Source organism: Caretta caretta, chromosome 16, assembly GCF_965140235.1.
Source record: "Caretta caretta isolate rCarCar2 chromosome 16, rCarCar1.hap1, whole genome shotgun sequence".
NCBI classification, from domain to species: Eukaryota; Metazoa; Chordata; order Testudines; family Cheloniidae; genus Caretta; species Caretta caretta.
In genome coordinates, this window is record NC_134221.1 from 9,396,464 (window position 1) to 9,417,047 (window position 20,584).

The window sequence follows — 20,584 nt, forward strand, 5'->3', positions numbered from 1 at the left end:
TTGGAGCCTGAGCTCCAGTCCAAGCCTCAACTTCAGAGCACTGTCTACGCAGCTATTTTTAGACCACTAGCAGGAGCCCCTCTAGCCCAAGTCTGTCAACCTGAGCGGGGAGGCTGGTGACTACAGACTGAATCAACATACACCCAACACTATTATGCAGGGACCAGCCACAGTGTAGCTTGGAGGCCCAGACCCTGCCCTGCTATCTGCCTGACCAGGTGTTGAAGAATAGCAACGGGGCACGCCAGAGTCTCTGCCTCCCGCTTCCTGGGCCCACAGAGCTGTTTGGGCATGGAAAGAGGGAGCCGATGTGATAGCTTTTTTGTCAGTGCGTGTTGCTCAGGACCACCAGAAGGAGAGGAAATCTGAGTCTTTTGATCACAGTTCCTTTTAGGGTGTTCGGTGTCAGCCCAGTGGTTTCACACACACCAGTGCACCTGAAGGATGTCAAATGTATGATACGGCTTGTAGTTTCAACTAAGAACCAGAGATAGGACTTGGCTGTAATTAATATTTATAACGGAAAGTACTAGGCAACTTAAATATAGGGATCACTACCAGCTCTCTCTATAATAGTGGATTCTGTGGAGACTTCTGGAAACAAACAGAACCTGTGGTTCTTTCTTGCTCTCTGGCTCTGAGTCTGATTAACACCACCTTTGCTGTCTACTGTCACCACAGGGGATCTACCTATGTCCTGGCCTGGATCATGGGAAGGACTGTCGGGACACTAGACATTCATCAGTGCTTCCCTTAAGATCAAGAGTCTGTTCTGGTATCCTAGGCCATAAAAGCTTCTCCCACACCTAACTGTTGTGTAATGCACTGTACAGTTTCTGTCAGCCTGGCTGTTCCTGGACGCTCTTTGGACTAAAAGGTGATATATAACTGTCAAATATTATTAGAATCGGAGCCACTCATTCATTAGAAGCAGAGTTCTGATTCCATAAGAGAGTCTGTTCATGGCAGAAGTTTACCTGCAGCTCCTTCTGAAATGGTTAAGCTGCTGGATTCAAAGGAAGGCTGACTTCTTCAAGTGACCACTCACTTTCTCTCTGTAGCGTAGGAGAGCTTCGGTGGGTCTCCCAGGTACTCTGACACTGAGATAAGAATGCTGGCACCTGCTCCTCAAATACTGCATGCATAAGAACATGTGAGCATGACTAACGAAAGGTATCTAATTGGAGAAAGGATGTAGTATGGGTTTGTAGTTAGCTCACAGTTCTTAGACTCAAGGGATTTAGTTTCTAACCTTAGCTCTCACACTAACTTACTGAGTGACTTTGACCAAGTCATTTTATCTCTGCACCTCAGTTTCCCCAGATGTGTAATGGGAATAATGATTCTATTTCCCTTCTTCAGAGAGGGTGGAGGGGGACTTGAGGCTTAAGCAGTTATGGTGAAATTCACTCTATTGCAGAGGACATCCAGCTCAAGGCCTCTGCACCACTCCAGTCCCACTTAAGCCCTCCAAATAGAACTTAAATCGAATGCAGAGGCCTTGTGCCAAGTGAATTTCACTCAATGTTTGTGAAGCGTTTTGAGACTCAGATGCAAGGTGCTACAGAAGTGCTAAATAGTATAACTGGATCTTTAGCTAAGTTGCTTAAAACATACATACATTAATATATTGTTTTAAATTCTTGGATATAAGAACGAGACTCATTACAGCCAAAAGGGCTTTGAAGGAGCAGCAAGGGACGTCAATTTTAACAGAACTGGTTTGTGGAAAATATCCTTATACCACTTCTTTCTTTATTATTTGATTTATCTCTGTGTTACAATGGTTCAGCATGTAGAGTCTGGAAAAACATCAGGGTAACGAGGGCAGAGTGAATATCAGATGGAGATGATGGATGGATAACAGGCAAATTACTGTATATTTCTCATGGGTCACTTAGCCTCAGTCTTGAAAAGAAAAAAAATAGGAATAAAAGAAAAGAAAAGAAACAACTGAAACAGATAAACCAGACAGTGTTGCTGATGATAGAGTATGGTGCAATTTATTCCCCAGAACGTACTTGCTCTTTGAAAATGTGTCCTCCTTGCAATTCACTGTAAATAAGTCCTACTTCCAGTCTAAAAAGGTTGTTGTGTAGAAAGAGCACAGTTCAATTTGCCAGAACTTCACCATCGTGCCTTCACCCCACATCCTCCTTTTTCCTCCCAAAAGCTGGCCATCCAGGATAAATTCTCACAGTTCTTTATAGTTAGTTGGCTTAATTCGCAGTCGGTCAGCTTAATTATTGATTATGAAGATAAGAGCAGCCATATTGGGTCTGACCAAAGGTACATCTAGCCCAGTATCCTGCCTTCCGACGGTGGCCAATTCCAGGTGCTTCAGAGGGAATGAAGAGAACAGGTAGTCATCAAGTGATCCATTCCCAGCTTCTGGCAAACAGAGGTTAGGGACACCATCCCTGCCCATCCTGGCTAATAGTCACTGGTGAACCTATCCTCCATGAATTTATCTAGTTCTTTTTTGACCCTGTTATAGTCTTGGCCTTCACAACATCCTCTGGCAAAGAGTTCCACAGGTTGACTATGGCTCCAGTTTTTCAAGCTGCTGAGCAGCCACCACTCTCACTGCAATAATGAGCTCAAAGCTTTGTACCACTGCTAATAGTAAACCATACAGAGGAGGAAGCTACCGAGATAACACATTTGTGTTACTCAGCAGCACAATACTATGTAAACCCATAGGTGTAGTTCCCTGTGAGACTGGACAGTGTAGCTGTTAGGGTGGGTGAATTATTTTGGATGTATTAAAAGTCACTGTGAATCTTTGCCTACAGCTCAGACTGAAACTTTGACATTTGAAATATATTGGGTAACCTTTTGTATCATTTCTTCCTGAGCCTCTACTGTTCCCCATCCCAGCCAGGACCAGCAGCAGAAGTGTAAAAAATATCTGTTCTCACTGTATTTCTGAATCTCAGCCCAAGTTTTTGAAAGGATTTGCTGAGGATTTATGAAACTTTCAAGAGAACCTGTGCTGAGATTTGAGCAAGCCCTCCTCCCTCTTTACAAAAGTGGGTTTAGTTGGCCAGAAATTAGGCAAAAACTGGTAATTTGGGGGGACGTTTGCTTTGAGTCTTTGAACTTGAATTCAAAAGTAAAATTTGATTCTATTCCCACTTATGCTAGATTTACACTGGCATAACTACATTACAGCCAGTGGGGTTACTCTGGATTTACACCAATGTAAATGAGAACAGAAATCAGCCCAGAGTACAAACCAATACTAGCCAGAAGACAAAGAAAAGCGAGTGTAGTCCTCAAAACTTGGATCCAATTCTAGATTTTGAACAAACCAGAATCCAGGATTATTCAGATTAATGGTTGTTTTTCAGACCATTAAAGAGATATTAGCCATTTGGAACATTCAGAAGTTGCTTATGGGCATTTGTGTAAAATACAGCTGTATTTTGTATTAGGGATTCCTTAGGGGAAAGTCCAGTAGAGTAGTGTAGGGATGAAACCAGTAGGATTCTATAGAAATTACTCCAGACTATTGGAATTTAATAAAGAATAACTTCTTATAGCAGGAATATGTTTATTCAGTTCTTAGTTTATTCAGTTCTGTAGAATGGTCCAAAAGTCCTGTAGAAAAGCTATAATTTTCTATCAAATGCTCTAGTATTTTTCTGTAAGGATGAGTTTACACTAAATCCGCCCAAAGTTTGCAGAAATTCCCCAGTCTGACTCTGGCTCTGGTCCCTATAGTAAACCAAAACAAAATCCAGAATCCAAATGTATTCAAAATGTTAGCTAGTTCAGCTGCATATTTGTTTAGATTGTAAGCTCCTTGGGCCAGGGACTGTCTTTTACCATGTGTTTGGCAACCCATTGTGTTATATACTGTACACTCTCCATTGGGGCCAAATAATAAGTAATTTGTATCTCGACCCAATTTTTACAACACTGCTGCAATTACTATTGAGACTTTTGATGATGGTCTAAAACATGACAAGCTTGAATCACCAGAACCATAAGAAAAGCCAATACGACCTTAGGATAAACTCAGTTTGTGGAAAGTTTATTATGTAGAACACCCTTGTATCAGCAGAAACAAAACACAGACACCTCTCATAAACATTCAGGTTTTTATCCAGTTGTTTACATCACTTTACATCATCTCCTTGGAGTCCTTTAATTTATTTTATCCTCTCCAAACGTTTCTCTCTGTTCTTCAGACAGAAGAGCAGATCTAGGAAGTCTTGAGGACATTTTGCTGCAGTAAACAAACCAAAATTCCTAAACAGCTTTAAAGTTGTAAGTGGGACAATACTTGGAACGTATGTTTGTAGATTGAAGCCAGTTGTCTCCTCTTTTGGTTGCTGCCAGAACTACAATTTCAGGTTTGGATTTCTACTTGCGTATAGGCAGTGGGCTGGATTCAAATTGGAATCAAATACTTTGCTGTTCTTGCAACATTTTGGTTACACCATACCTCAAACATCTGCCTCTTCCAAACCATCCAAAGTAGCTCTGAAAGCCTTAGTCTCTATTAATTATCATCATCCTCATGATTTATTATTAAACACATGACCAGTGTCACAGATTTATGCTGCTCTAAACATAGATGAGACATGTTTCCTCCTTCAGAGGATTTATTGATTCTGTCTTAAATGACTAGGAATACTGAGTTTACTACCAGAAGTGAGTCTTTATTGTAAGGTCAGACAAAATTGCACTGGAAACCCTGTGAGACTATACCTCTTCATAGGATGTAATCATTTTGTGCAGGTTTTTAATATGCACATACTATCACCCTTTCAAATAGAAGAAAGTAAAAGCCCAGAAAATGCCTGTATTTTGGAAGGGTGTATCAGGTGATGTGATAAATGGAATAGATTAGATAGTGTAACTGTTAGTTGTGACAGAAGATCAGAAAGGCCTTGTTTTACTATAGCATCTTTCCACTGCATCTCCAAATGCAATACGTTCTAAAGATAAAAGCTAGGAAATTTCAGTACACCCAATAAGGATCCTAATAAATGAAAATGCTCCTTGCCAAACAGGAATAGTGAAGAGAGCCATCAGTATGTCAGAGACTTAGGGTCTCTGTCATTTAGGTTTAAAGCATGATAGTGGAGGAGGAATGAAAGCACTTGGGAACAGAGCTGAGGACAAAAATAAAACCAAACTGTCACACTTGCTTACACACACATGTGCAGTGTAGTCAAGTGAAAGGTGTCTCTCTGCAACAGTTGGGTATGTAGGTACTATGAGAAAGAGAGCTCCATTCCTGGCCACTTAAGATTGAGAAACCCCATGGAAAGAAAAGTTAAAATATAATAATTCCAGGTCCCCATGCTGTATATCTGTCTGCCAAATGGCCCTATATAAAGGCCAGATGCTAGTTTAATTGACATCAGGGAATTTTGCCATGCAATGGGACCAAGATTTGGCCTGGAGTTATCATTGCTGATGATGTCTGGCATTGTAATGTCTGTAGGTGGTTATCCCAATGGTTGTTTACCCCAGAAGATGGGTATTCAAATTATGATTTGGGTAATATGTGAAAACCTCTTTGGTGGCTGTTCTTTAATACGTAGCAGACACTCGTTCACATACCAGACTACAGCATGCCTTGACATTACTGGCGGTCACTGTCCAAGATAGGCCCCAAGACTAGAACACCAGAGTGTGTTATAGTCTATAATGTATAGGTCATGAATGAGGTGCATCAGCATCGCCTCACTGGGTACCTGGCTTGGAACAGGTGCAGGTCAGAACTGAGTTGCACTGGCAACGGTATTGGGGGAAGGGTGCTCTGAGCCTGCCTGAGTCTATAGCTGGTTCAAATCAGCACCTACCAATTCCTTTGAGGAGCATCAAATTCACACAAAATTTAAAACAGAGTGGACCAATGGCCAATCAAAGCCAGCTTATGCAACTGATTCAGCGATGGGATATCTTTATCCCTTGCAAATGTCCTCCCCTCTGTGAAAGGCCGAACTTACATACAAGGAGAGAAGAGCTGCTCTTTTGGTGGTTAGGAACTGACTCCCCTCCCCATTGCATGGAAAGATAGACTAATGAATGCCTCCTTCTGGAGATGAGCAGCATGCCTTTTAAACCTAGCAATGAGAGCAGGCAATTGGAGATTGGACTTGGAAGACAGAGGAGTACAAAGGCCCTCCTCTCTGTTTTGTGTGGTGTCCTGTGGATATTTCGTTATTCAGCCTCTTTGTTTTCCTGCTGCAAAGTGACACTTGTCTTTGAACTTTAAAAGCAAAACAAAGTCAAGTGAAGAAAAACCTAAGGACAAATGTCGGGAAACATTTCCTGACAGTGAGAGCTAGAAGGCTCCTCTCACGTCATAGAAACAACCACATTTAACAACCATTGTTAGGCTGGACTGGACTGCAACCCAGCTCTTGTGAAAAGGATCAAGCCATGGAATCGTCAGGTTAAAACACTGTGCTCTATTTCAGATCTCTGCCTGGTGAAGACATGTTGTTTTAGGCCCTCCATGCAGGTTAGCTCTGTCTGGGTCTAGCCCCGATCACTGAGCCACAATCAAGTGTAAAAGCTATCGGTCAACTTGACTGTATCTAAATACAACACGTTTTGCTAATATGATTTGGCACTGATATCCAGCAAAGCGGAGTTCAGCAGAGTGGTACCCACCGTACAGGAGACAGGGTCCACCGTATCAGGGATAGGGATCAATCGGTAGGTGATGGATCAGTTGTCCAGAAGACTGGCCTCACTGACAGGAAATGGGCCTGCTCTCTAGGACCCAGGACCCAGATAGATAGGAGATGGGCCTGACAGACAGGAGAGGGAAATGGATCGATCTCCGTATATGGGAGATGATGTGCATGCTGGATGGGGGATGGAGCTGTTGTATAGGAAATGTACTGTTGGTTGGGCTATGGAGTCTGTTGGAAACAGATGAAGCTGGTGTACAATGCAGCTCTGGAGTGCTCTCCACTCTATGGGCTAAAACTGTGCATTAGACAAATATGCCTGTGCGAACATTTGGGTGGGAATGTGCCCGCAATCCAATACGATTCAGTGTCCCCAGTGGTCAAAAGCAGCCTGCAGCAGCTCTATGTCTAAAACAGATTCTAGCAGGGGAGACCTTTTACTAATGTACTAATGATCTCATCGTGTGTTTTTGAGCTAGCACACTCAAGGCGTCACAGGGTTTTTTTCCATTACAGGGGTTACATATGCCTTGTGTTGCGTTGTGTTTTGTTTTCCACACAGACTTGCCCTGACAGTTCCCCCATTCAGGTTTATATTGGAGGTACCATTTCGAGCCAATGGATTTATGAAATACGTTGCTGGCACTCGCAGAGAGATGCATAAAGGAGTATTTCTAATGACAGTTGGAAGGGCTTTGATCCCTTTCCAAAACTGCACTCATGTCTTTGAAATGCGAGCTTGGCACCGGTGCAGAGGCTGGGTTCCTTGGTTCTCTTTGGCATGGGCCCACGTGACAGGCATTACGTCCTCTATAGTGGGACCCACATAACCTTGAGAAGAGTAAGTGAGGCTCATAGATTGCACTGAATCAGATATTCTGGACTGATAGCAAAGGAGCAGCAGCAGCCAGAGGAGAGTCAAATCAGTCCAACACAATAACCGAAAACTGTTCTGACCTCGTAATGGTAGGGTCCAGTGCCTGGATAAGAACTGCAAAGGTAGTTAATCTGTGTCTGTGTATGTGTGTACTAATGTGGTGATGAGGGATATAGACGGGAGATTATTAGAAACATGGGGAGGAAGGAAGGAATAGATTTCTAAACCATATTTTCTCTTGTTCTTTCCCCCACACTCTAAAGCTTTGCATGGAGCCCCATAAATATGCTCTGATCATCTTGCATATATACACACTCCCAAACTTACATGTGTGTGTGTGTGTGTGTGTGTGTGTAGACATACATATACCCAAGGGACTGGCCTGAACATGATCTTGAGTGTGTTCATGAATATATGCAAAAGGTCACAGTATATACGTGCCAGGGGAGTCACACACACACTGTCCAAACACACCCCAGTTACACCCACCTATTATGTCCAGTCCTGTCCAGGGTCAGGAATCAGGGCCTACTCAATGCCTACTCAGTGCTCATGCCCACCGCTATACCTGCTCCTTGTTCCTTCTGCCCCTGCCTTGCACCCAGCCTTTCCTCTGTCCTGCCCTTGCCTTGAACCCCTCCTTGCCTGATACTCTGCTTCCTCTGGTTTGACCCTTGGCTCTGTCTTCTGACTACTGACTCCAGCTCTGACCCTACTTCTTGATTCCTGGCACCCGCTCCGACCACCAGGCTAGACAGCCCTTGTCCCAGTTGGCTACTTTCAGCCCCCTTGCAAAAACACTTTTCGCATCCTGTCCTCACACCTACATATCCTAATCTCCTTATTGGCTGACTTTGACCAGCTCCCTATATAAAACAGCAGACGCTCTGCAAACCCCTGGGTGAGTCTGTACCACATTATGGGTCAAATTCCAAGCAAAGGTAAGCCAGTGCAACTCAACTGACTTCAGTGGAGTTACACCAGATGTGAACAGGGCCTACAGTGAGGTACAAACAGCCCTGGCTAGTCAGAGGCTGATGCACTCAGCCTTGGGGAGATGGGTTAGCTATGGTAATATTCCATTTACAAACCATCCCAGAAGCTGAAAGAGTATATTGTGAATGCAAGACAGAGGAAGATTGTGCTAGGGGGTATGGGAATGGGATGTAGCTGGTGAATGGCTTATGAACATATTAGGCAAAAAGGTAGCTAAGAGTAAGGAGGTGACAGCTTAGCTTCTTTGGAACTACAGGAGAATGAGGAGACAACTGCTGGAATGCTCTAATGCAAGGGTTCTCAAACTGTGGGTCAGGACCCCAAAGTGGGTCGCGACCCCATTTTAATAGGGTGACCAAGGATGGTGTTGGCCCTGGGCCCCAGCAAGTCTGAAGCCCAAGCCCCACCACCCAGGGCTAAGGTTACATGCCACCCACTCAGGGCAGAGGCTCGGTCTTTGGTCTCCCCCCTCCCCCCCCCGGGGTTGTGTAGTAATTTTTGTTGTTAGAAGGGGGTCACAATGCAATGATGTTTGAGAACTGCTGCTCTAATGTACAGTTGTGAGGGCTTCACGTAGGCCCTACATTCTGTCTGCTTCTAGCATGAGCAGCAGTAGCCCCCCTCTCCCTTAAACCCAGAAACTTTCTCTCTCCAGGGTCTCACACAGTAATACACACACTCGCCTGTTTACACTTTCTCATACTCCGATAATGCTGCTCTCCCGCTATCTCTCATTCACTGACATACCATCTCACACGTGCTCTTGTACATACACTTTCCCTCACACGATGTGACCCACTCTCATACTTAGACCTGCGTGTGTGCACCTGCACAATTGCACACTCTCACACATGGGTCATACCAGGATGAACAGTGCACAGCAAAGACGTTTCAAAGAAATGAAGAACCCTCTGGCACTAGATTAACATATAGAATCAAACCATTGTGCAAATATTTGCAGAACGGGCGGGGGGGGGAGGGAGAGGGCTGTGTGTTTATGAGAGATGAACTGAGAACAGTGGAGAGATGAGAAATGTGCAAAGGGTCACAGTGTTGGCCTGTCCTTCAGAACTTCAGCCACATCACAAACCATTGATTTGAAGATAAACGCTACATGGAATGGAAACAAAGCCCCTCTTACTGATGTCCCCAAAGAGCATGTCTTCCTCGGTGAGTCAGCGGGGGCTTGGGGACACCCGGCCTCGAGCTATTTTGGAGATGGTGACTTCAGTGAGTGGCAAGGAAACTATTGCGGAAATGTGAGTCTGTTTTCCATTGGGGTGTCCTCCAGGGAAGGACAGAAAGATCTTGGTGTTGAGCCAGCTCCCCTAGGTTTTTTTGGGGTTTTTTTGCCCTTCTGGGAATGGAAGCCTTGTCAAGTATGCAAGGAACCCTGCTTACTGAATGTGAGTGCATTGAGTTCGTGAGAGCTGCACACACACACGCACACTCATAAGGAAAGAGGGACGACAGGGAGCAGTCATCTTGCAGAAGTATTCAACTCCCTATTAGAATGGGTCAGGAACTTTTCAACAAAACATTTTTTTCACCAGAAAATGCCAATTTGTCAAAAACGTTTTTGCAGAAATATATCGTTTTTGACAAAACTTTGCTTGGGAAGGTTTCTCAGGTTCAGTATGAAATTTCTGGCGTGAGAGAAAAATCAGGGAAGTTAACCTGGGTCTCTCACATCCCTGGGTCTCTCACATCCCAGGCTTAACCACCACACTATTGTCTGTTCTAGGTTTAGTGGCTGTCTGGTTTTGACCAGTTATTCCATCTTGGACCTGAGAAACCTTCCCTACAAAAGTTTAGCTGAACTAGAGAGAAGGGTTCTCTCCCTGATATGGAGCAAGGACTTGAACCCACAGCCCAGATAAATGTCCTACCCACTGAACTGACTCCCCTTCCCCCTACATGGAAAGATAGACTAACGAATGCCTCCTTCTGGAGATGAGCAGCATTCCTTTTAAACCTAGCAATGAGAGCAGGCAATTGGAGACTGGACTTGCAAGACAGAGGAGTACAAAGGCCCTCCTCTCTGTTTTGTGTGGTGTCCTGAGGATATTTCATTATTTCAGCCTCCTTGTTTTCCTGCTGCAAAGTGACACTTGTCTTTGAACAATTTTTCACAATTTTTTTGAAAGGCCTCAGTTTTGTTCTGCATGAGAATAAAACCAAATGTGAAAACCTAAAAATTATTCATGAAATGGAAGTCTTGTTTTCTGGCCAGCCCTACTCCCTAATAAATTATGCTTTATTCTCAGAGTGTTCCCTGTCCATGTTGGTCTTAAAACCAAGGATGATTGTGGTGTAGTAGCTTGAGCATGGAACAAGGAGTTATCCACTTGAGTTCTAAACTCTAACTTTGTGACAACCTTAGGAATCTCTGTGCCTCATTTATCCCATCTGACAAATGGGAGCAATGATGCTCATTCACATTTCATATTTCCTGGCACAGCGGTTAATAACAGGAGGTCATGTGGAGTGGGGCTAGAGAACCAAAAACAAGGGAAAGGGAGTAATATTACTCTTGGCAAGTCTTTAAGGAAATCATATCATTTGCTATGATGGATAATCAGCTGAACATGCACTCCCGGTGTGATGCTGTGGCCAAAAGGGCTAATACAGTCCTTGGCTATATAAACAGGGTAATATCAAGTAAGAGTAGAGAGGTTATATTACCTCTGTATTTGGCATTGATGCGACCACTGCTGGAAAACTGTGTTCAAGTCAGGTATTCATAATTCAAGAAGCATGCTGAATGATTAAAGGATTGGAAAACCTACCTTCTAGGGACAGACTCAAGGAGCTCAATCTATTTAGTTTATCAAAGAGAAGGTTAAGGGGTGACTTCATCACATTTTATAAGTACCTTCATGGAGATGAAAACAATTTGATAATGGGCTCTTCAGTCTAGCAGTCAAAGGTATAAAAAGATCCAATGATTGAAAGTTGAAGCTAGACAAATTCAGATTCGAAATATGGGGCACATTTTTAACAGCGAGGGTAATTAACCATTGGAACAACTTACCAAGTTTTTTTCTTTTTCCGGTGGATTCTCCATCATTGGAATTTTTTTAATCAATTGGATGTTTTTCTAAAAGATATGCTCTTGTTCAAAGAGGAAATTGATTCAGGGAAGTCCTATGGCCTGTGTTATTCAACATGTCAGACTAGATGATCACAGGGTTCCCTTTTGGCCTTATCTATGAATCTGCAAATTTGAATTGCTTCTCCAAACTGAGCCAAACCTTCTAAAAACTTTTAAACTTTGTAAAACTTTCTGCATGGAAAGAGTTGTGCCATGGCTGTATTCTTGCAGCCCCCCATTAATGGGCTGATTCTGATCTCAGGTGAGTTTTACACCAATGTGACCCCACTGACTTGGTTGCAGATAGCTACTCATGATTTGCACTGGTATAAGTGAGATAAGAATAGTTGTGGGTGCTAAGCACCTTGAGGACTTGGCCGTCTCAGAAACACATTTTCTGTATTTCTAACCTGATCTATTTTACATTTCTAGGGATGCTTACAAAGAAAACTTGTGTTGTTATGAGCTCATTTTCTCTCACTTCTTACAGCCTCATTTCCTCTGTCACAAACAACGTGGTTGGTGTGAAAACGATGATGGTATCCTTAATGGTGCCTATAGGGATTGAGTTGGGGGGAACTCTCAGGGAACAAAATCCAGGCGTCAGTGTGTTCTAGTCATAATGCTACTTTGCATGTACACCGCTGCTGTCATCTGAGAATTTCAAAGCACTCTACAAAGCTGGGTAAGAAGTATCATCTCTGGTTGGGATTATCAAAGGAGCCTAAGAAAGTTAGGTACCTAACTTCATTTGACTCTCAGTGGGATTTGGGCACTTAATTCCCTTATGGTCCTTTGAAAATCCCAGCTTCCATTGTTACCAATGGAGAAACCGAGGCACAAAAATAGTATCACCATGTTCACACAATGAGCCAATAACAAAGCTGATAATCTAATTCACCTTCCTCTGTACACTGGGAAATGGGGGAAGAGAAGAACAAGAAAAAATGATAACTCTTTCTATTGAGTTGTCAGCAGGGCTGAATGGCTAAACTCCCACATGTCGGCTTGTTTCTCAGGAGAGCTGGGAAGGGGATAGGTGAGGGTGCATTAAGAAGTCGAATTGGAAGTAGTACAAGTAAACCTGGAAGCTTTATATCCTGATTATCGCTTGTATTTTTGACTCCCTGCATCCTTTGAGTGCAGTGAAAATAGTTCATTTCTTATAGATTTATTTTGGTGCAGTGCATTCATTGAGTCTGAATGTACAGTATCTGATACCCTCAGTATTTTCCCATGAGGTACTGGCTGCTTTGCTAATGAGGCATCAAGAGAGGAAAGCAAGTTTGTGTCTTTGTGCCAACAACACCACTTTCGACATCAACTTTTCCCTTGATTTTTTGTTTGTTTCTGTTCTGTTAGAACACTGCCTGATTTCCTCACCCTCCCTTCACCTCCTTACAGCTGCACTCCATTGGGTTAGAGCGTTATGGTATGACGGGAACTTAATGGGTAGCATGGCATATTCTTTGGCAACATATCTGTGCCTGTGCCCAGACAAGGCCATATCACACCTTTCCTGGAATACCCCAAGGGAGAACTAAAGATACTCGGAAAAGACATTGAGTTCAGGGGGCTGGATTTGCCTCCTCAAAGTCGTGTGCTCCTACAACCCTGCAGATATCCCAGGATTCACGAGGAAATCCCACAGTTCTTGGGGAAACAGGCCTGGGGAATTTACTCAATGACCTCGTCCTAATTCTGTCATGGAGCACATCTCCCTCAGAAGCCCCATTGTCCGTGGTTACTAGGCCTACTCCTTCTCCAAGAAGGTAGATAGAAGGGACCAACAACCTGTGGGAGTAGATGCTGGTTCAGTGGGGATGATGCCATGTAGAACAGTTCTCACCCTGCTATCTGCTAAACCTACATAGACCTGACCACCCAGGGCTTATGTGGGGACAGAGGGAGAGGAGAATGCACTTGTAATGGCTTAGCTCCCCTCTCCACCCAAACACATATGAATACTAATTCAGCTTTAGAACCCCCACATTCAGGCTAAGTGTGGATTTTCCATTCTGCCATGTAATATAGACAGGCAAGAAGCAGGTATCACATAGCTGCCTCCTCTGACAACACCATAAACTAGGTCAATTTTTCTTCCCAGTTGTCCTATTTTCTAAATTCTGTCTATAATAACCTCTCAGGAGCTTGCCGCTGAATTGTTTCCCTGCCGATCTTATCATTCTCCATTTGTCAAACATTGCTTTGCTTTGCTTCTTTGCAGTGTTTTAATAAACAAAATCTAACCTTGTTGTATTTACTTCCTTCTCTGTGGTACTAGTTTCCATCTGGATGTAACAACGCACCATAACCAGGGCCCTCAGTCAGGCTTAGACTTTCTGCACCTCAGCATGAACCTCTACCACTTGGGCTAAAGGAATAACACCAGAAGCTGGTAGCAGTAATAATCTGTTACCATCCGTTGCTGGATTGAGGATATGAGACTCCTTGCTGTTGTGTTATGGAAGCAGGAATATAGGTAGCAATAACAAATTTAGAGCACGTATAAAAGGCAACTATTTACATAACTGGATTTACCAGCCATAATGATGATGATGATGATGATAAAGATTCTGCGGCTGTGTCAGGAAGGTAGACAATTCTGGGTATTTACCTTGAATGTTGTGAGCCTTCATTGATCAATACTTCAGTGAGTTGAGCTCCCCAGATCAAAGGCACTATATAAATGCAAATTATTATGCCATATTTAGGATTTGAGGATTAGGATGTTAAAATGTTCTCAACTGCTTGCTGCTCATGGGTTCATGAGGATCTTTACCTGGCTTTCAGCGTCCTAGTACTCTGCCAGTGCTGGCAATGCTGTTTGTAATAGTTCATTTATCTATTTCAGAGCATACTTGGATGTCAACGAACTGAAGAATATACTCAAACTCGACGGATCCACTCACCTCAACATCTTCTTCGCTAATTCCTCTGAGGAAGAGCTGGCTGGAGTGGCAACCTGGCCTTGGGACAAGGAAGCCTTGATGCATCTAGGTCAGTCTTAGAGACGCTGCCTCTTTTGAAAAGTTTTCTCAGGGGGAGCAAGAAGGGAAGACAATTATGCATTAAGCCCAGTTTTGATTTCTTATCATTCCACTAATAAATAGTCAAGGGGAAAAAAATTCCATGATTCCCAGCTCCTGGCTCACAACCAGGAAAATATTAGATTATAAAGCCAAAGCATATTATGGTATTTCTAGATGATGTCAAGCTGAAAATATTTCACCTTTTAAGTGAAGCTACTTTACAGGGCATCAGCCCCATGGGAGCACTTTGCAGAGGAGGTTGTAGGGAGGGCAAAGGGAGAATGCTGGACAGCACTGAATTATTAACCTTTGCCCATTACGGTATTAACCTTAGCCCATTACCTAGAATGTGTGCAGTTAATTTTCCTCTTAAAATGCAGTACAGGTTCGTTGTTGTTCTATATCAGTTTGCAAAAAAGCAACCTGCAAAATCCCCATGTTTCTAATGTTAAATTGAGTGGAACTGGAGAGAATTTGCTACCCTGCAGCTTGGCCTGTGTATTTCTTAGCTAAGATTGCTGAATATAGCTGCTATAGCCCCAGGTATCCAGAGGAAGCCACACAACCTAGCAGATGAATCACTCCCTGGATGCTTACAGTGCCAGAGAACGTCCTTACATCCTTATGAAATGATGGATGAGCCTCAAAAGAGACAGAGGGACAGGTCACTTAAGCACCCAAAAAATCTGGATATGCTTGTCTGAACTACACAAACCTCCTGGGGGCAGCAAAACTGGACTGGAGATCTCACAAGAACAATGTTGATCACATGTTTTCCAGAGCTTCCTGCATCCAGTGTCACCTGGAAGCAGCAAATGCAGAGTAAGTCAAAATGAACAACAGTGGAGAAAATAAGTACTGTCATGCAGACTTTTCTGGACCAAGAATAAGGTCCAGTTTAGATTAGATGGAGGTTTGGGTGTGGCCATTTGGATCAATTCTGATATTATCTGAGACAGACCATCTTCAGATTAAGAAAAACAATAAAGAAGTGGCAAATGTGAAGCCTCTGTGAGAGATATAGAGAGAGCACAGTGTGAGTGTTCCTTCCTCTGTAACATTCTGCATGTGAACTGAACTACACAATGGCAGCCTCACTGCTGGCTGTGCAGCGTGGTCAGGGAGTCTCCTCTACACTCAAAAGGACAATCCACAGAAAACAGAAGGTTACCACCCTCCCTAGTCAAACAATTTGGTTGAAGCTGGCTGCTTCACCACAGGCAACCAGCATTTCATGCAGCATTCATCAGGGTCGCTCATACTACAGAAGACGGCTAGCTAAGTACCAGTGTAGAGTTCCCCCAAGACCCATCACTCCTATGCCATTTCTTACAGTGATTCCTGCTGAGAGGGACTGGGACTGGAGTAGATGTGAATGCCCCATAGTCAGCATTCCTGTCTCATTCCCTTCATCATGTCCTCTTGGGTGAAGCTAGGACTGACACAGCACAGAGCCTTCCTAAGAGCCAGTGCTCCTTCTGTAACTTCTTCCAGGACAGGCTGGGTCTAGTGGAGCTGCAAGTTCCCCTCCACCAACGCTCCCACAACATTCTCTACCATGACTCTGACAGCCTAAGACTGGAGTAGCCTGGATTGTCCTTAAGAGCCTGTGCCACTACTCCTAGAATGACTCTTGCTGGGGTAAGATGGGACTGGAATAGCTCCTAAAGCTCCCATCTCTATAACTGTGGAGAGAGGCAGAGAATGCATGAACCCATGCATTCCTCTGCTTGGTAAAAAGTCCTTGTAGCACCTCCTGCTGGACACAGAGAGATGGTGGCGCTCATTTGTAATTTTGATTAGTTGTCCTTTCACTTCTCTAAGGCTGATTGTCAATAGTGTGTCTTAACAAAACAGCTTAAATTCAGCTTCTACAGCTTATTGACTGAATTCATTGACCAGAGGGAGAGCTCACTAGAGAGCAAGAAAGCCTTTAACTGACCGTTTGAGGTTGACTCACAGTAAAAGTAATAATAATAATTTCCTGTCTTAACAGCCTTCCTGCCCCATGCTTGGTTTGTGAGAATGCTATTTTAATCTTTCTTTTCTCACTCTCTCTTTCTCTCTTCCATAAGTCCAATATGTATTTAATAAAAAAATATGAAATATGCTCTGTAGTCCAGATCTAAGTGCTGGAACATAGCTTGTCTGGGTGAGGTAACTATCTTTTCTGTAAAACTACAATTGATTTAGACTCTTGGCAGCTATGAAAAAGAGACATCTTCAACAAAGGCAAAAATAAAACAACTCTGCCCAGCTCCAGGGCTCTTGAGCCAGCCTTTATTGTGATTGCAACTCCAACTTTGGGGCATTGCCAAGATTGCCAGTGATGGTAAACCCAAAATGTGTGCTTCCTAAGGGGGAGGGGAGTGTCACGAATTATGTAACAGAGATTCTCCCTGGGTGAAATTCACTTACCCCACATGAGCCCAAACACTCGGGGAGCTGTGTAGATGTAGTGCAGGGAGGATGGGAAGGCGAAGTTCACATGCTTCCCTCAGACAAAGAGCCAGGGTGCTGAGATAGCAGGATCCACCTAACCACCGATCCACAGCCCCTCAGTTTGACTTATGCAAAGCTGGCACAGAGACTAGTCCTCTGGCATGCAGGAGATGCGCAGCCACCCCTATAGGACTGCTAGGGGCTGACTCCTGGTGCAACCCCATGCATGACTGAAGGAGTGCAGGGCCTTGTGCTCTCAGGGAGAATTTCACATTCACACACCACTTTGTATCTCTCCTTTTTTTATAGGCATATAAAAATGTGTTTCTTTTGCCTTCTCTCTCACATGCTCACTCTCCTCTTTTCTCCGTTCTACGCTACTCCCCCCCCCACACACACACTCCCTCTCCTCGCTCATTCACACGCACCCCTTTATTGTTGCAACAAGAGTCAACGAACAGATGAGCATGAATAGTATCTGTGGTGTGTCATAACGTAATGATCTCATCCTCACAGTGCTACAGCCTCTGATAAAATTCCTCCTGCCAAACCTTTTTGCTCCTCATCTTCTCTAACTTAACAGTGCATCGCATCCATTTTTTATTTTGCCAGTATTCTTTCGTAAAACAGTTTTCCTTTACCTGGGTAAGGCACCAGCAAGGTAGGTAAACACTTTAAAATAAAAGGGCTTGTGAAAAGATGAGTTTAACAAACTATGGAAAGAAAATATGGAACTTCTCACTAACTCCAAACATAGCTGAAGCTCAGCTAAAAAATAAAATTCTAACCATCCCTTCAGTATGCTGCTGAACCTCGCTAGCTTACCATTTGCTTATCTGCACATGCTCTAATTCACATGCAAAACCTGATCACCACTCACTTCTCTACAGATTTAATATCCAAGCAAATTAGTTATCACATTACTAATATTTCATATTTTTTACAAATTAGATCCCATGCCTTTACTAGTGTACTATGCAGTACTTTTTCAGATAATTAAAGTTAGAGTGGCTAATAAATGAGCAGAGTATATTTCATCTGAGATTTTCAAAGCTGCCTAGATGATTAGGACAACCAATTCCAGTTGATTTTAAAGCTTCACCCTTTGTAATGTGGAATATTCTCACCTTTTTGTCCAGTTATTAGTTTAGAAATACCAACAATAAGCAACATGCCTCCTAGACTTTAACAGTATCTGCTCCTGCAAAAGGCAGAGCACCGCGTGTGGGGTGCAGATCACTCTGAGCTCCCTGCTCAGCACCTGGAAGGCTCAGATGCACAGTGAGGATCTAAGTATCAGGGGGTAGCCATGTTAGTCTGTATCCACAAAAACAACTAGGAGTTCAGTGGCACCTTAAAGACTAACAGACTTATTTGGGCATCAGCGTTTGTGGGTAAAAAACCTACTTCTCCACTTCCCCCAACTCCAGGATAAATGAGACAAAAGCAACAGCTTCTCATTTTCTCCATGCAGGTGGCATCGTGCTGAACCCTTCCTTCTACGGCATCCCCGGCCACACACACACAATGATCCATGAAATTGGGCACAGCCTGGGGCTCTATCATGTCTTCCGGGGAATCTCTGAGATCCTCTCCTGCAGTGACCAGTGCATGGAAACGGAGCCCTCCTTTGAGACTGGAGACCTCTGCAGCGACACCAACCCTGCTCCAAAGCACAAACTGTGTGGGGACCCTGGACCTGGCAATGACACATGCGGTTTTCACAGTTTCCTAAACACACCGTTCAGCAACTTCATGAGCTACGCAGGTACTCAGGCTTTGCCAGAGGTGTCCGTGATAGAAGAGGGAGGCAGAGAGGGAGGTTTGATTTTTAACATTCTGTTGCAGATGAGACATTATCCCAAGGTCACTGACTTTTCACATCTAGATATGGCGATTTGGGGCTTAACTTAGTCTGGGATTTCCAAAGTGAGGTAGGCAACCAGTTCCTCTTTAATTTCAATGGGAGTTGGGTTCCTAACCCCCTTTTGTCTCCTTTGGAAGATGTGAGCAAACCGTACGAGTTTGGTTTGTCTCGGGTGTTAGCGCTCTCATCTCTGGGTCACGTCAGAAGTTCAAGTCCTACATCATGAGCTGGGTTGTGTGCTGACATTGCAATGTAGGGAGAGCTGAGCTACCAGAGCCCTTATCCTTCAGATAAGACATAGGGGTGGGATCCCTGCCCCTCTCCCTTGGCAGTCCAATGGGCAATGAAGGATTCCATGTTGTTTTGGGAAGAGAGTAGGAGATAGAGACCGATGTCTTCACAGCATTCCCCCTTTGATTGGGTACTAGGGCCTGATTCTCAGTTGCAGTAAGCCTCTTTTACATCATCCTGGCAATATAAAGGTGTCTTAAAGTAAGTGTAAACTATTACTAAAGCTAAGATTTTGTCATGGAAGTCACAGAATTTGTCTCAGCGGGCAGGTCCCCCCTACAACTCCCAGCTGCTGCAGGGGATGAGGGGACCCCACAACCCCAAGCCACCACCGTGGGCAGCAGGGGGACCCTGCAGCTCCCAGCTGACATGTGCGGCAGGTACTCGTGCAGCCCCAAGCCACTGCCGGCAGGGGGACCACACAGCCCCAAGCTGCAGCTGCAGCTGCATGGGTGGCGAGGGGGACCCCGCAGCTCCCAGTCATGTGGGCTGTGGTGGGGGTCCCTGCAGCTCCCAGCCAACATGGACAGACCCCACAGCTCCAAGCTGCTGCCGGTGGCAGGCGGGACCCTGCACTCTCAGCCATCATGGGTGGGGGAACCCTGGAGCCCCAGCAGTGGTGGGTGCTTCCCTCCCCATTTTCTCATAATTATTTTTAATAAAAGTCAGGGACAAGTCACGGGCTTCTGTGAATTTTTGGTTATTGCCCATGACCTGTCCATGACTTTTCTAAAAATAACTGTGACAAAATCTTAGCCTGAACTATTACATGTACGAAAAGAAAAGGAGTTCTTGTGGCACCTTAGAGACTAACCAATTTATTTGAGCATGAGCTTTCGTGAGCTACAGCTCACTTCATCAGATGCGTACTGTGGATGCATCCAATGAAGTGAGCTGTAGCTCACGAAAGCTTATGCTCAAATAAATTTGTTAGTCTCTAAGGTGCCACAAGTACTCCTTTTCTTTTTGCGAATACAGACTAACACGGCTGTTACTCTGAAACCTATTACATGTACAGCCACTTTAAGGTACCTTTGCAGAGAAGGCAGAAACAGATTGTCCATGCAAAGTGCCACATGAGTGCTAATATATCTGTAGAGAAGCAAATGATTAATATCATCCGGGGCAGAGGCTGCGTTGATTTATAACACCGCGGTAGATATATTCTGGATGCTGTCGGATCTAATGGGTGCTGCTGTTTCTCATATTTTCCCACTCCTGGTTTCAAGGACAAGTATACACATGGTGACCTAGCTTTTTAGTACATACTGTGCACTTCTCATGATTTGGCCTGTATACTAACATTGTCGTTACGCAGATATA

At 44.0% G+C, this 20,584-nt stretch overlaps 1 protein-coding gene across 2 annotated transcripts in view; it reads left to right on the plus strand.

Moving 5' to 3' along the window:
- The window catches only part of PAPPA (pappalysin 1), a 234,087-nt gene that overhangs the window by 67,559 nt on the left and 145,944 nt on the right, over positions 1–20,584 (plus strand). For both annotated transcript variants that reach the window (XM_075120284.1, XM_048822770.2), the window contains exons 4-5: positions 14,484–14,629; positions 18,578–18,871. In XM_075120284.1, coding sequence (XP_074976385.1) covers positions 14,484–14,629; positions 18,578–18,871 — 440 coding nt within the window. The remainder of the gene's footprint in view (positions 1–14,483; positions 14,630–18,577; positions 18,872–20,584) is intronic.